The following is a 15,251-nucleotide window of genomic DNA, read 5'->3' on the forward strand; positions in this document are numbered from 1 at the left end:
GACATTCTCATACAGGGCATTATGACATTTTGCTTGGTGTGCAATGGAGATTTTACAGTTTCCTGTTAAAAATGGAGGTGGTTCTGCTAACAACGGGAACTCTGGGGGAAAGTGACCACGTCATACTTGAATTATTGATTTTAAAGGAAGTAAAAGCTGAGTGTAGCCATACTCATACTCTGGATTTTAGGAAAGCTGATTTTAATAAACTCAGAACTATGATAAGTAAGGTCCCGTGGCAAGTGACCCTAATGAGAAAAAGAGTCCAAGATGTGTGGGAGTTTTTAAAAAAGGTAATTTTAAATCACAATTACAAACAATTCCAACTAAGAAAAAAGATAGAAGACAACAGAAGAAACCGATGTGGCTCCACAGAAAGCTTAGAGATGACCTGAAAACAAAAAAGGACAGATATAGGAAGTGGAAGGAAGGCCAGGCTACAAAAGAAGAGTACAGACAGGTAGCACAGAAGTGCAGGAATTGCATCAGGAAGGCTGAAGCTGAGAATGAGCTGAGATTAGCGAGGAATGCAAAAAGCAACAAAAAACTTTCTTCAGGTATATGCATAGTAAAAGACAGAGGAAAGAAATGGTGGTTCAACTGCTTAATGAGGATGGCAAATTGATAAGAAATGACAAAGAAAAGGCCGAAATGCTCAATTCTTGCTTTGGCTCAGTCTTCTTCCAAAAGCGGGTCTATGACCCCTCTGGCAAAAGTGAACTACAAGCTGAAGGGGCAAGATTGCAGTTTGAGATTGATAAACAAATGGTCAAGGAACACCTAATTTCTTTGAACGAGTTCAAATCTTCAGGGCCCGATGAACTGCAGGACCGGCGCTACCATTAGGCCAACTAGGCCTAGAGCGCAGACCTCAGAGGGGCACAGTACTGCCCTTTAAGGGTCACAGTTTTATACAAATGAGCTGTTTTAAGAAAAAACATCATAAAAGGAAAATATAATAGTTCAGAAACTCTTCTTGAACAGCTGAATCATTGTTGGCAATTTTGGTGTGTGTGTGTGTGTGTGTGCAAGTAGCTCGCCTTGCCCAGGGTGCAAAATAGTCTGGCCCTGGCCCTGATGTACTGCATCCTAGAGTAATAAAGGGGCTCTCAGAAGAACTCTCAGAACCACTGTCTATTATCTTTGCAAAACTATGGAAGATGGGTAAAGTGCCAGATTACTGGGGGAGGGCGAATGTTGTCCCTATCTTCATAAAGGACAAACCTGGGATCTATAGAATAGTTAGTCTGACATCAGTCCTTGGGAAATTTTTTGGAGCAGTTTATAAATAAGTCCATCTGTAACTTTGAAAACAATGCTGTGATTACTAGAAACCAGCATGAATTTCTCAAGAACAAATCCTGCCAGACTAATTTGATCTCATTCTTTGATTGGGTAACCTCCCTTGTTTACTGTTCGTTGGAATGCTGTGGACATAATATATCTTCACTTCAGCAAAGCTTTTGACATGACATTCTGATTAACAAACTAGTTAAATGTGGGCTAGATGGAACAACTATTAGGTGGATTCACATTTGGCTACAGAATCGGACTCAAAGAGTACTTATCAATGGTACCTTCTCAAACTGGGGAGAGGCAACGAGTGGGGTACCGCAGGGCTCAGTCCTGGGCCCAGTGCTCTTCAACATTTTTTATTAATGACTTGGATGAGGAGGTGCAGGGAACGCTTATCAAATTTGCAAATGCCACAAAATTGGGTGGGATAGCTAATACCCTGAAAGACAGAAACAAACTTCAAAGTGATCTTGATAGGCTGGAGTGCTGGGCTGGAAACAGCAGAATGAAATTTAATAGAGATAAATGCCAAGTTCTACATCTAGGAAAAAGAAAGCAAATGCACAGTTACAAGATGGGGGATACTTGGCTTAGCAATACTACAAACGAGAAGGATCTCGGAATTGTTGTAGATCACAAGCTGAATATGAGCCAACTGTGTGATGTGGCTGCAAAAAAAGAAAATGCTATTTTGGGCTGCCTTAATAGAAGTATAGCTTCCAAATCACATGAGGTACTGGTTCCCCTCTATTCGGCACTGGTTAAGCCTCATCTTGAGTATTGTGTCCAGTTCTGGGCACATTTCAAGAAGGATTCAGACAAGCTGGAGCAGATTCAGAGGAGGGCAGCAAGGATGATCAGGGGTCTGGAAACAAAGCCCTATGTTGAGAGTCTGAAAGAACTCTGCATGTTTAGCTTTGAGAAGAGAAGACTGAGGGGAGACATGATAGCACTCTTCAAATACTTGAAATGTTGTCACACAGAGGAGGGCCAGGATCTCTTCTTGATCATCCCAGAGTGCAGGACACGGACTAATGGGTTCAAGTTACAGGAAGCCAGATTCTGGCTGGACATCAGGAAAACTTCCTGACTGTTAGAGCAGTACAAAAGTGGAACCAGTTACCTAGGGAGGTCATGGGCTCTCCCACACTAGAGGCATTCAAGAGGCAGCTGGACAGCCATCTGTCAGGGATGCTGTAGGGTGGATTCCTGCATTGAGCAGGGGGTTGGACTCGATGGCCTTATAGGTCCCTTCCAACTCTACTATTCTGTGATACAATATTGGGTTGGATCCTAGCAGGCTAGTTGCACTTGGGTCTTTGTACTGCAGACTGTAGAACAGAAGCAACTGAAAACTGGTTATTAAACCCTGTTTTGATTTCCCCTGTAGTTATATTAGCAATTTTAAAATAGGCTTGAACCCTATTAATGATGATAATGTAATGTTCATGCTTATAACTCTTTTTCTGTTTCTGCAGAGCTCTCGCCACTTGGTGGGGACGCAGCAGCCTGAGGGACCATGCAGAATTCAATATAAATTGAGGGCATGAAGAATATCAGTGGTGGCCAACCCAATTCCCTACCAGCAATTGCCAAACTGAGAGATCGTTGATTTGTGCTACTCCAGTGCTTCATGAGTTATTAAATAGTTACCAAATCTGAAAACTACAGGTTTAAATCAACCATACAATCCACTTATTTTTATATCTTACCAGCCATCTCAGATTTGAGCTTATTTATCCAGATAATTGCCAACTTTTTTCATGCAGCCATGTATTTTTCAGCATTAAACTAGTTATCTTCAAGTTATACTTGAATTACAAGTATAGGTACACTCACATGGTTGGAGGGGACATTGTAAACAGTGAGGTCAGAAGGAATTGAAATATAGGAAGTATAGATAGTGATAATTACTTAATTTACAGTGGCCATTCACAAAAGAGTTGTTGAGTGATAACACAGACATTCTTGCATTGATGATCTGATTAACATGTATGGTAGGACAAAACACACACACACCCTTTGTCCTATTCAAGCTACCAGAGATGGAGGGCATTTCTGCATGAGGCTTTTCTTCCTGGAACTATACCGCTGTTTCTGTTCCTTCTTCAATCACGGGACCTTTATATTGGCTGGCTTTATCCTGGAATATTCCATTTATTTTCTTTACGTGGAGAAGCAGCACCTCCCTTGAGCAGCACATTGTTGCGAGTCAAGCCTTTATACGATGGTTTGAGTCTCACATCTTCCTCTGTGGTTCACGCCCATTTCCCTCCCCCTAACCAGTTATTAGTCACCTTGTCATTATTGGCTCATCCTTCCAGTACGGGTGACCAGGTAGCTAAGATTGTCATCACACAGGGGAAAATCTCGTTTCCTTACCGTTGCTTCTCTGCCCCTGCTTTTGTCCCTCATTACTTCCTCTTTCTGCCCGGAGGGAAAAGAGGAAGTAAACAAAGACCACATGGCCCATTCCGGGGCTGTTTGTATCGTGCCACTTTTCCTGCACACAGCAGGAGATTGTGGCAAATTGTGGTGGTGGTGGTGGTGTTTTTTAAAAAAGTTGGATTAAAAGGGGTCTACTTTGCGATGGAAAAGTGAGCACAAGGAGTGGGAGGTGTGCAGGAGGCGGCTAGAGGACGTGCACACATCTGTAAGGGGCAGTAGCAAGTGTGCGATAAAACACTCGCCTGATGAACAGATAAGCATCACTGTAAAAGAACTTCCCACCTCTCTACAGGCAGGAGGGAAATCTCATGCGCCCAGAGGGAAAGCAAGTGGAAGGAAAGTGACAAATTTCTATTCAAGATCTGAGTGGTGGGTGGATGGGTGGGTATGTATGTGTGGGGATGACTTCAAAGGGATAAGATGGAGGAGGGGCTAAATGGTTACATCTCTATACCAGCATTTTTTAGTTGTGAGATCAGCCCTCTGTCCTCCCTCTCCCCTCGCTGAGCTCGTGTTTGCAACAGGACCTCTGGAGGGTGCCCCAGTGGGCTTATGAAATGCATCTTCTTCAGTGGTGGAGGCAGCTGTGTGCTCCTTTCTACCTTTCATGGGGCCACCCGGTGTTGTGCCGGTGTGTTGCTCTGTTCAGCAATGTCTTCCTGCTGAGCTGCCAAACTGCCACGCAACTACACATGGAGGAGGAAGTGCCAGGAATGGGGAGGCGACAAGACTGCCCAATTGTTGCCACAGCCTGATAACCACACCCCTCAGTTCTGTCCACATAAAACGATAAGGCAACAATACACAGGCAGTCAATGGTGGTTTGATGGTATGAATGGGAAAAATATCTCTTGTAGTTCTGCTGATTAGCATTGCAATCTGTCTTTAAAGTTCCTTTGTTCAAGAACAGCCATCTTAAAGTCAGTAATAGAAGCCAGATCTACGCCTTTGTCAGATCATTACAAATGTAAATAAAAGGCAGGATGTAACACTATGAAAGCGGTATGTGGAATGTGCCCCAACAGTTAACAGTGCACTTTAATACCACTGTAAAGCAGTAGTGTAGATCTGTCCAGAGTGTCCTGAGAAGCTGAAGGGTTCCCCTTTTGTTGTTTTTTAATATTGCCATTTCCCCCCATCAGATTTGTGTCCATTTATTATTTTGTGGGGGGAGTTGGCTTGTTTGTCCTATGTAGAATGCAGTACAGCACTGCTGGTAATTGATGGCATATCGCATTGGAAGATAAGCAGATGCAAGGAAACGTGATGTTTTGGATGATGTTATTACATCCTGTAATAGTGTTGCCAGAATAGACATGGGGGCAGAGTTGACATCTGGGTCTGCCACAGGATCTGGTTCCTTCTGTCTGTATCTCTATCAAGAGGTATGTTTCCTCCACCCTACCCCTACACACTGAAAATTAGGGATGTGCTCCACTCCGATTAGAATCAGAGAATCAGAAGCGAATTGGCCTCCTCCGCCTTGCCCAGAGGTGGAGTAGAAGCGGACCGTGGACCCTTAGAAGCAGGGCGAAGAGAAGCAGCCATAGGTGGAGCGCTTCTCTTTTCGTGGAGCGATCCGCCTGCCATTTTGGATCATTTCGCCCATAGGATTGCATTGTGGAAAAGGATAGGGGATGTGTTGTTTTTTAAGCTATCTTTCTGAAACTTCTTGTGCTTAGAGAGTCGTGGCTGGGGGTCATTTTGAGCCTACTCTCAGCTCTCTGCGTGGTGCGGTTCGCTTGCTAGATTTTTTTTTTAAAAAAATGTAAAAAAAAAGGGGGAAAGGGTAAAGCAGCATTTTTTTTGCTTTTTTTGTTTTTAGCGATGACAGGCACATTCAGCTCCCAATCCTGATGAGAATTGAAGCATCCTCCAATCCCAGCGTTGGAGGGGGACTAAGGCAGAGCCACCCTGAGACATTTGTCCTTTCAGTCTCTTTGTGGGTTGTCGTTCATGGAGAGAGGAGTTAGTTATAGGTGCTGCTGCTGTGTTTGTTGGAGGAGATAGATTAGGATTTAGCTTGGCTTGTGTGTGTGTTTGTTTGCTTGTTTCTGACTGTTTGCTTAGTTTGCTCTGTGTTTTTCCCTTACTTTGATTTAATATAAACTTTATTTTTAAATTTTGGAGTGTTTGTTTGTTTGTTTGGTTCCCCCCACACACACACACTTCCCCCTCTTAAAGCCTGACTGTGTTTCATCTTCCTTCTTTCTTCTATGTATAAAAACATACACACACAAAATTATTCTCTATTTCTTCTTTCTCTCTCTCTCTCTCTCTCTCTCTCTGTGTGTGTGTGTGTGTGTGTGACTGTGTTATTGTGTGAGTGTGCTGTGTGCACTGCTTGTGAAGTGCAAATCAGCCAGTTTGAGCATTTCACATACACACTTGTCCCATTTCCTTATTACATATTAGTATTAGCATTAGTATTATATTATTATACATATTAGTATTAGCATTAGTATTATATTATTATACATATTAGTATTAGTATTATATTATTATACATATTATTAGTAGTATTATATTATTATACATATTATTAGTATTACTAGTATTATATTATTATAATGAGAAGAGGGAGCAGGCGCACGTCTGTGGCTGGGCGTGCTGAAAGCAGTGGTGGTCAAGGGAAGGCTCAGGCTGGCACCAGTAAGCAGGCTGCCTCTCCTGCTGTGAAAATCAAACGTGCAAGTCCTTCGCTGGCTGCTCCTCAACAGAAGCAGGACAAGCAGCAGGTAGAGGCACTGTCTTCTGCAACTTGTGCCCGGCGTTCTCTTTTTGAGGGTGGGAATGGGAAAAGTGCCCCTTTGCAAGAGGCAGGTGGCAGCAGTGCCATTAGAGGAGGAGGAGGAGTATCCCCAACTCCTTCATTATTGTTTGAGCTCACGAGCCCACTGATGGACCTGTCTCCAGACCTCATAGACGAGGTCCTCAGCACAGTGGAGGGGCAGGAGGAGGAGGAGGAGGAGGCGGTCCTCCAGGATATGGGTGCTGAGGAGGAGCAGCAGCAGGCCGAGGCTCTCTCCCCAGTCTCATCCCACCCATCTTCCGCTGTAACCCCTGTTTCTGTGGCAACACCAGAGAGCTCAGGCGGGCAATTGGTGTCACCACTGAAGCAAAAGACAAGCATAGTGTGGGACCACTATGAGGTGGGAGTGGATCCCCGCTTAGCTGTCTGTCACCACTGTAAGGTCACCCTAAGCAGGGGTTCAGCTACAGGGCATTATGAAACCAGCAGCCTGAAGATGCATCTTCAGAGGCAGCACCAGTCTATCTTGCTGGGGAAAGAGGCGGGCACTTCCAAGGCGACTGTTTCCAGGGGAAAGCCGAAAGGTGCTGCTGTTGCTGCTGCTGTTGGCACTGCCACTCTAAGCTCTCCATCTCCCATCCCCCACGAGGGTTAGGCAGGGTCTACATGTTGGCAGCCATGTGCGACCCTCGTGTGAAAGATGGGCTTTGTGGGCCAAATACCAGGCAGCACTGGGTGGAAATGCTGGTGGGGGAAGTGCGGGCGGCACGGGCCAAGAGGGTGGGGCAGAGTGAGGCAGAGGAGCAGACCACTACTCCCCGCATTAGCAGCACCAGCAGCAGCCTCACCTGCATCCCTCCCAGCAGGAGCACAGGCCAGGGGTTTTGGGCACAGGCTCTTCATGCCGTGGTTGGGCAGAGACCCTCCCCAGCCACCAGCCAGGATGACGCTGCAACCACCGTGCAGCATTACCTGGCAGAGCCCATGGAGGAGTGCTCCATGAACCCCCTGGCCTACTGATCATCCCGCCGCCAGATTTGACCGGACCTGGCGTGGGTGGCCAGCGATCGACTGAGCTGCCCACCCACCAGTGTTCCAAGCTAGAGGGTGTTCTCTATGGTGACATAGTGACCCCTCACTGCTCTCGCTTGGAGCCGGACTTGGTGGAGCAGCTGGTCTTTCTGAAGAGCAATCTGCCCCTGCTGGGATACCCCACCCTCAAGCCCTTGTGGGAGTGACAGGCAGGCTCCCCTCCCTTTAATTCCACCCCTCCTTCGGTTGGCAGGCAGACTACAGTTCAGGCAGACAGGCTTTTTCTTTTTAAAAGTTGTTGTTGTTGTTATTATTATTATTATTATTATTATTATTATTATCCTTAGCATTTCATTATTTAGTGGCTGCGTTTCAGTTCACAAAATCAACTCTGAATCATTCGATTCGTCTCTCTCAGTAAGGTCATGCCTTCTTTGTCTTACATACAGGCAGGCAGGCTGTATACAATTCAGTTCACTAAGTCAAATTCAGGCTATCTCTTCCTTACTACCACAGTAGATGACATAGCAGGCACTGCCAGGCTGAATCTTCCCCTAAAGGAGAATACTTCATGCCTGGTGGGCATCATGAGCCTCTGCAAAAGCTGTAGGCAGAGTTTGTCACTGTGTGTGTGTGTGCGTGAGAGAGACTGTGTGAGGGCAAAGCAACACACTCGATTTCATTTCATTTCTCTGGTGTCTGGTACAGCTTAGTAAACTCATCCGGATAGTTTTCCACCCAGTTCCAAAAGACTCCATGATTGACTACACGCTCATCTGTGTTTGGGTGAGGTGCAAGCAGGGGGAAAGGCAATGCCTGGCACCACCACCACTAGCCAGGCTGCCTCTCTCCAGCAGTCCACGGGTCGCCCTTTGGAGTGCCCTGGCAGTGGAAGATGTACTCCCTGATCCAGAAGTATGGTTTTGAGAAGCAAGCTGTCACTTGAACTCATGAGCCTCTGTGCAAAAGCTGTCATTGTGTGTGTGGTTGTGAGTGTTACTGCAGCTGCCTGTCTCGCTGTGAAAATGGAACAGGAGAGTCCTCGCCTTTGAGAAGCAACCTTTTACTGAAATTCCTGGAAGTCATTGACTTCAGCACAGCCACTACATAGAGGCTGTGGTCCTCCAGGATGTGGGTGACTCGATCAGTGTGCTGATTTTGAGAAGCAACCTTTCACTGAAACTCATTCACTTCCCCAATTGAGGGAGGTTAAACTCCAGCAGTCCACGGGTCGCCCTTTGGAGAGCTCAGGGATCAAGTGGACTACTTGACCAGGCTGCTGATTTTGAGAAGCAAGCTGTCACTTAAACTCATGGAGTTCCCCTCTGAGAAAAAGCTGAGCTCCAGTAAGGCACCGGTCGTCCGTGGGACAGCCAATTAGTGAGTACGGACAGTTAAAGTGTTCTGAGAAGTGAGCTGTCACTTCACTTCTTCCTGAAGCTCTGTCATTGAACAGCCACTATGGTGGATGCTCTGTTCTCTCTCCTCAGTCTCATCCCACCCCTCTTTGAGAAGCAAGCTGTCACTTAAACTCATGGAGTTCCCCTCAGAGAAAAAGCTGAGCTCCAGTAAGGCACCGGTCGTCCGTGGGACAACTCTCATAGGAGAAGCTGCAGTGCATAAACACCAGTGCCATGGCTTTGAGAAGCCGAGACCCGTCCCAGCCACCGGGAACAGGAGGAAAACTCCATCAGTCCACGGGTTGCCCTTTGGAAGGTTCTGGCTGAGGCTTGGTTTTTCCATGTCATCCAACACTTCCACTTTGCATCCAGCAGCAACGTTAATGCTCCAAGCCTGCACACAAATCTTCCACACTCAAAGTAACTGCTTCAGTAACTACTAGCTCCTTTTTGCCCGGCTGCCTGCCTGCCTGCCTGCCCATGCCCGCCTGCCTGGGAGCCGTCCTTGTGAGGTAGCTGGATCTGCTGGGACTCACTCCCCCAGAGATCTATGGCATACCTGTGCAAGGTACCAGCTCCTTTGTGCCCACCGGCCCATGCCTGCCCGCCCGCCTGCCTGCCTGCCTGCCCATGCCCGCCTGCCTACCTGCCAGCCTACCCATGCCCGCCTGCCTGGGAGCTGTCCTTGTGAGGTAGCTGGATCTGCTGGGACTCACTCCCCCAGAGATCTAAGGCATACCTGTGCAAGGTACCAGCTCCTTTGTGCCCACCGGCCCATGCCTGCCCGCCTGCCTGCCTGCCTGCCCATGCCCGCCTTCCCGGGAGCCGTCCTTGTGAGGTAGCTGGATCTGCTGGGACTCACTCCCCCAGAGATCTATGGCATACCTGTGCAAGGTACCAGCTCCTTTGTGCCCACCGGCCCATGCCTGCCTGCCCATGCCCGCCTGCCCATCACTCCCCAATTGAGGGAGGTTAACTCCAGCAGTCCACGGGTCGCCCTTTGGAGAGCTCAGGGATCAGATGCACTATTCGTGATCCAGTCTGGTGATTTTGAGAAGCAAGCTGCCACTTCAACTCATGGACTTCCCCTATGTGCGCAAGCCAAGCTCCAGCAGTCGACCGATCTCCCATAGCACAGCCACTTAGTGTGTACGGACAGTTTAAGTTATCTGAGAAGTGAGCTCTCACTTCAACTCATGACAGCCATTGACTTCACCACAGCCACTCCTGTGGATGCTCTGGTTTGCCAGGATGTGTAGCAGCAGCTGGTCGAGCTCCTCTCCCCTATGTGCGCGAACCAAGCTCCAGCAGTCGACCGATCTCCCGTAGCACAGCCACTTAGTGCGTACGGACAGTTTAAGTTTTCTGAGAAGTGAGCTCTCACTTCAACTCATGACAGCCATTGACTTCACCACAGCCACTTTGTGTTGGATGCTGTGGTCCTTCAGGATGTGGGTGAGGATTAGTAGCAGAAGCTGGTCCAGCTTCTCTCCCCGGTCTCGTCCCACCCCTCTTCCGCTGTAACCCTCTCTTTGAGAAGCAAGCCGTCAGTTAAGTTCATTCACTTCCCCAATTGCGGGAGGTACTCCAGGAGTCCACCGAACTCCCGTAGCACAGCCACTTAGTGCGTACGGACAGTTTAAGTTTTCTGACAAGTGAGCTCTCACTTCAACTCATGAGAGTCATTGACTTCACCACAGCCACTCCTGTGGATGCTGTGGTCTTCCAGGATGTGGGTGAGGATTAGTCGCAGCAGCTGGTTGAGCTTCTCTCTCCGGTCTCGTCCCACCCCTCTTCTGCTGTAACCCCCTCTTTGAGAAGCAACCTCTCACTTCAACTCATGGACTTCCCCTCTGAGAAAAAGCTAAGCTCCAGTAATGCACCGATCACCCGTAGCACAGCCACTTAGTGCGTAAGGACAGTTTAAGTTTTCTGAGAAGTGAGCTCTCACTTCAACTCGTCTTGTAGTGCGCCGAGTTGAGCACAGCCACTACAGTGGATGCGCCTGCCCGCCTGCCTGGGAGCCGTCCTTGTGAGGTAGCTGGATCTGCTGGGACTGACTTCCCCGCAGATCTATGGATTACTTGTGCAAGGTACCAGCTTTTCTGGGCCCGCCAACCCATGCCTGCCTGCCTGCCTGCCTGCTTTCCCCCACCCAGGGTGCTGCTGTGGTGGGGCATCTGCCAGGACTGACTCCTCACCTGCTCTGCCTGCCTCTCTGCCCGCCTGGTGCCTGGAAGATGGGCTTTGTGGTTCGTGCCCAGCACCCTCCGGCACGCTTGCTCCCAGTCGTCCTCCTCTGTGCCCCTCAATGCGTAACTGCTGGCTTAGAAAGAAACAACCAGCCATCCTTGCCTCACTTGCTCCTTGCGCCCGCTTACGGGTTGGTTTGCTATGCGTTAGTGCTCAAGCCATCCTTGCGGCACTACAATGCATGCTGCCTGCCTGCCTGCCTTCCCTCCCTTCTCCCCCTCCCGCCTTGCAGGGATGGTGTATGTGTCTTGCTTTGACTCAGGGGAGAAGTCCTTCCTGCGCTCACTTAGACTTTATCAAGTTCAATAATCCATTTTTCAAATGTGCAAGAAGATTTAGGGTTATCTCGTGGCATGTTGGGATTTCCTTTGAACTGGCCCCATTGAGCTGTCTGCATTGCAACTTTAAATCCCTGACATACTGGAGTGCCTGATATTCAAAACTTCCCCTAACATCAGGGGATGATGGGATTGCCTTGAAACTTGGCGTCCATGTGGACACATGGGTAATCTGTCATGGGACCAAAGGATAGGTTTCTGACGTGCAAATTGACGTAGTTGTAGAATGGGACTTGATTTGGGGTGAGTTAAAAAGTTTAAGCCGAGCCAAAAATCAGGGGATGATGGGATTGCCTTGAGTCTGGGTGTCCATGTGGACACATGGATAAGCTTTCATGGTGCCGAGTTTGAGGTTTCTAACGTGCAAATTGACGGAGCTATGGAAAGGGGTGTGAATGGGGTGCCCAATTTTCATAAATTCCCCCAAAATTAGGGGATGATGGGATTGCCTTGAAACTTGGCGTCCATGTGGACACGTGGATAAGCTATCATGGTGCTGGGTTTGAGGTTTCTAACGTGCAAATTGACATAGTTGTAGAATGGGACAATTTGGGGTGAGTTAAGCCGCGCCAAAAATCAGGGGATGATGGGATTGCCTTGAGTCTGGGCGTCCATGTGGACACATGGATAAGCTCTCATGGTGGCGAGTTTGAGATTTTTAGCGTGCAAATTATCGGAGCTATGGAAAGGGGTGTGAATGGGGTGCCCGATTTTCAAAAATTCCCCCAAAATCAGGGGATGATGGGATTCCCTTGAAACTTGGCGTGCATGTGTATACCCCCATGAGGTGTCATGGTGCCAAACATGAGGTTTCTAACTTGAACCAAAAACAAGTTGTTTACTTTTTTAGCTTTCAATGCAAGCCTATTGGGGTGGGGGAAACGGAGCTCCGATCTGGATCCGGAGCTCCGAGCGGAGTGGAGTGGACATGGGCGGAGCGGGGGCGGGGCGAAGTGGCCCGATCCGAAAATTGTGGATCTGGAAGTGAAGCGGAGCGGGGGGTCCGTGCACACCCCTAGTTTTTAGGTCTTCTAACTCTAGGAAGGGGCACAACTGGTGTATCAGCCGAAGCTGATAGTAGGCACTCCTAGCCATCACATATGGCCTGTCATTTGGAGTGACAGATCCAGAAGCACCCCCAAGCTGTGAACGCAATCTTTCAAGGAGAGTGTAACTCTATCCAGAACTTTTTGACACACCTCCAAACCCAGGTTAGGGCCCTTGACAATAAGCATCTCCGTCTTGTCTTGGTTCAGCCTTAGTTTGTTTTTCTCATCCAGCCCATTTCTACCTCTAAGCATTCATTCAGAGGAGACATGCTGTCCTTAGCTGACGCAGTTGTTGAAGGCATAGAGAAATATATTTGAACATCATCAGCATACTGATAGCTCCCTACCCCAGTGCCCCATGCCTCCGGATGATCTCTCCCAGTGGTTTCATGTAGATGTTGAACAGCATTGGGGATAGGATGGTGCCTTGTGGTATGCCATACAACAGCTCTTTCTTTGAGGAGCAGCTATCCCCAAGCATCACCATCTGGAACCTACCCGAAAGGTAGGACCAGAACCACTGGAGCACAGTGCCCCCGATTCCCAATCCCCTCAGGCAATCCAGAAGGATACCATGGTTGATGGAATGAGCTCCCCAGAGAGGTCCGCCTGGCGCCTACACTGTACTGCTTTCGTCGCCAGCTGAATACCTTTTTATTCTCTCAGTATTTTAACACTTAATTTTAACTTAAATTTAAATTTTACTGTTTTAACTCTGTATTTTAATCTTATATCAATTTTGTTGTGTGGTTTTATCCTGGTTGTGCTTTTTATACTGTATTTTGTAATTGTGCTTTTAACCTGTTGGTTGTTTTATTGTGGTTTTAATTTTTGTGAACCGCCCAGAGAGCTTCGGCTATTGGGCGGTATAAAAATGTAATTAATAAATAAGCTGCTGAGCGGTCCAAAAGTACCAGCAGGGACACTTCCCCCCTGTCAATACACAGGCCTACATCATCCGCTAAGGTGACCATAGTGGTCTCAACTCCGTATCCTGTTCTGAAGCCAGTTTGAAATGGGTCTAGAAAATTTGTATCATTTAAGACTGCTTGAAGTTGGAAGGCAACTACCCTCTTGATCACCTTGCCCCAAACCAGAAGATTTAATACTGGTCTGTAATTATTAAGGTCCAAGGGGTCCAGGGAGGGCTTTTTTTAGAAGCAGACATATTAATCAAGTTTTGCATCAGCAAGCAAAAGCTTTATTCCAATTATTTGTACCCTCTAGAAGCTGTGTGGTGTGAGTGAATGCATAGCAGAGGAAGCATAACATTTAGGCCCACAGGTATATTTTTAATATATATTTCTTTTTGGGCAGTGTGTGATGCAGAGCTCTCACATGCTCATGGAATCATGTCTGATTGAATATGTTGTACTATATGCAGATGCTTCTATCTTACTTATGCACAATCTTCGCATTTTCTTGAAAGCAATGACTTTGATTTAGTTTATGAACTTAAAGGATGGCATGTAATTAGATGACCGATATCGAAAATGTGTTGAATTAATTTTAGCCCTATTCAGGAATTACTGTAAGTGGTGAAACTCACCACATGAGCCGGAACAGGGCCTTGCCAAGTAGCCCTGCCTCCAATGCCACATCATCCCATAGCTCCATGCATAGGCATCTACATGTACTCCTGCAGCAGGAAAGCCTTCATGCATATAGCTGTACATGCATAGGCTTTCACATAGGGTGACCATATGGAAAGGAGAACAGGGCTCCTGAATGTTTAACAGTTGTGTGGAAAAGGGAATTTCAGCAGGTGTCATTTGTATGCACTTGGTGAAATTCCTTCTTCCTCACAACAGTTAAAGCTGCAGAGTGACCAGTATACAAAAGAGGACAGGGCTCCTACAGCTTTAATGGTTGTGATGAAGACGGGATTTCACCAGGTGCTGAACGCATACAAATGACACCACCTGAAATTCCCTTTTCTATGCAACTATTAAAGATACAGAAGCCCTGTCCTCCTTTTCATATGGTCACCCTAGTTTTCACGTGATGTGAAAACCTGAATGATTGGGGTTTGGAATCCCATATGTGTGTACAGCTGTACACACAAAAACCTCCACACCTGCACGTCTTCATGGCTCTGTTAACTTGGAACCCCCAACCTAGAATCTTTTTCAAACATATGCCAAAGTTTTGTGCTAGTTTTGTGCCGTAAACCCCAAGTTTTTTGCAACCACCAACAGCTGTGTATTGATACTTCAAGCGGGGGTTCGTAGTTAACACAACAAAAAATGAACTTTGTCATAGAACCTTCAAACCGGTGCCAAAGTTTTGTGCTAGTTTTGTGTGTTGGATCCTGGAATGGATCCTGGTTATGTTTTCCATTGATTTGTTAATTGCTGAGGATCTGGAGGAACAGAAGACTCAGCAGAAACTTAAAGGTCAACTCTACACCTGGACATTGAGTGTCATAATTGAATAATTGACTAACTGATTGTCTTCAATTAAGGGTTGCAAGGAGCTGCATCATTGTACAGGTTGTCTATAAAAGTAAATGTATTTTCAAGTGCATGTATAACTTTTATAACTTCCATGTCCCTCATGTGAGCTGCATTGACTGACCGTTTGTAAGTATTTGTATCTATACTGCCATAACTAAATTATGTATTTATTTGCCAGTAAAAAGGTTTATTTTAACCTACATAAATCTCTGTCTTAATTCACGTCT

General features: G+C 47.0%; 2 protein-coding genes across 3 annotated transcripts in view; both read left to right on the forward strand.

Annotated features, from left to right (window-relative positions):
• Positions 1 to 2,961, forward strand: part of LOC134393494 (24-hydroxycholesterol 7-alpha-hydroxylase) — a 56,878-nt gene extending 53,917 nt beyond the window's left edge. For both annotated transcript variants that reach the window (XM_063118518.1, XM_063118519.1), the window contains one exon: positions 2,775 to 2,961. In XM_063118518.1, the coding sequence (XP_062974588.1) occupies positions 2,775 to 2,846 (72 nt within the window). In that variant the 3' untranslated portion in view covers positions 2,847 to 2,961. The remainder of the gene's footprint in view (positions 1 to 2,774) is intronic.
• Positions 1 to 15,251, forward strand: part of CLIC5 (chloride intracellular channel 5) — a 313,960-nt gene that overhangs the window by 131,990 nt on the left and 166,719 nt on the right. The window lies entirely within an intron of this gene.

Source organism: Elgaria multicarinata, chromosome 2 (genome assembly GCF_023053635.1).
Source record: "Elgaria multicarinata webbii isolate HBS135686 ecotype San Diego chromosome 2, rElgMul1.1.pri, whole genome shotgun sequence".
NCBI lineage: Eukaryota > Metazoa > Chordata > Lepidosauria > Squamata > Anguidae > Elgaria > Elgaria multicarinata.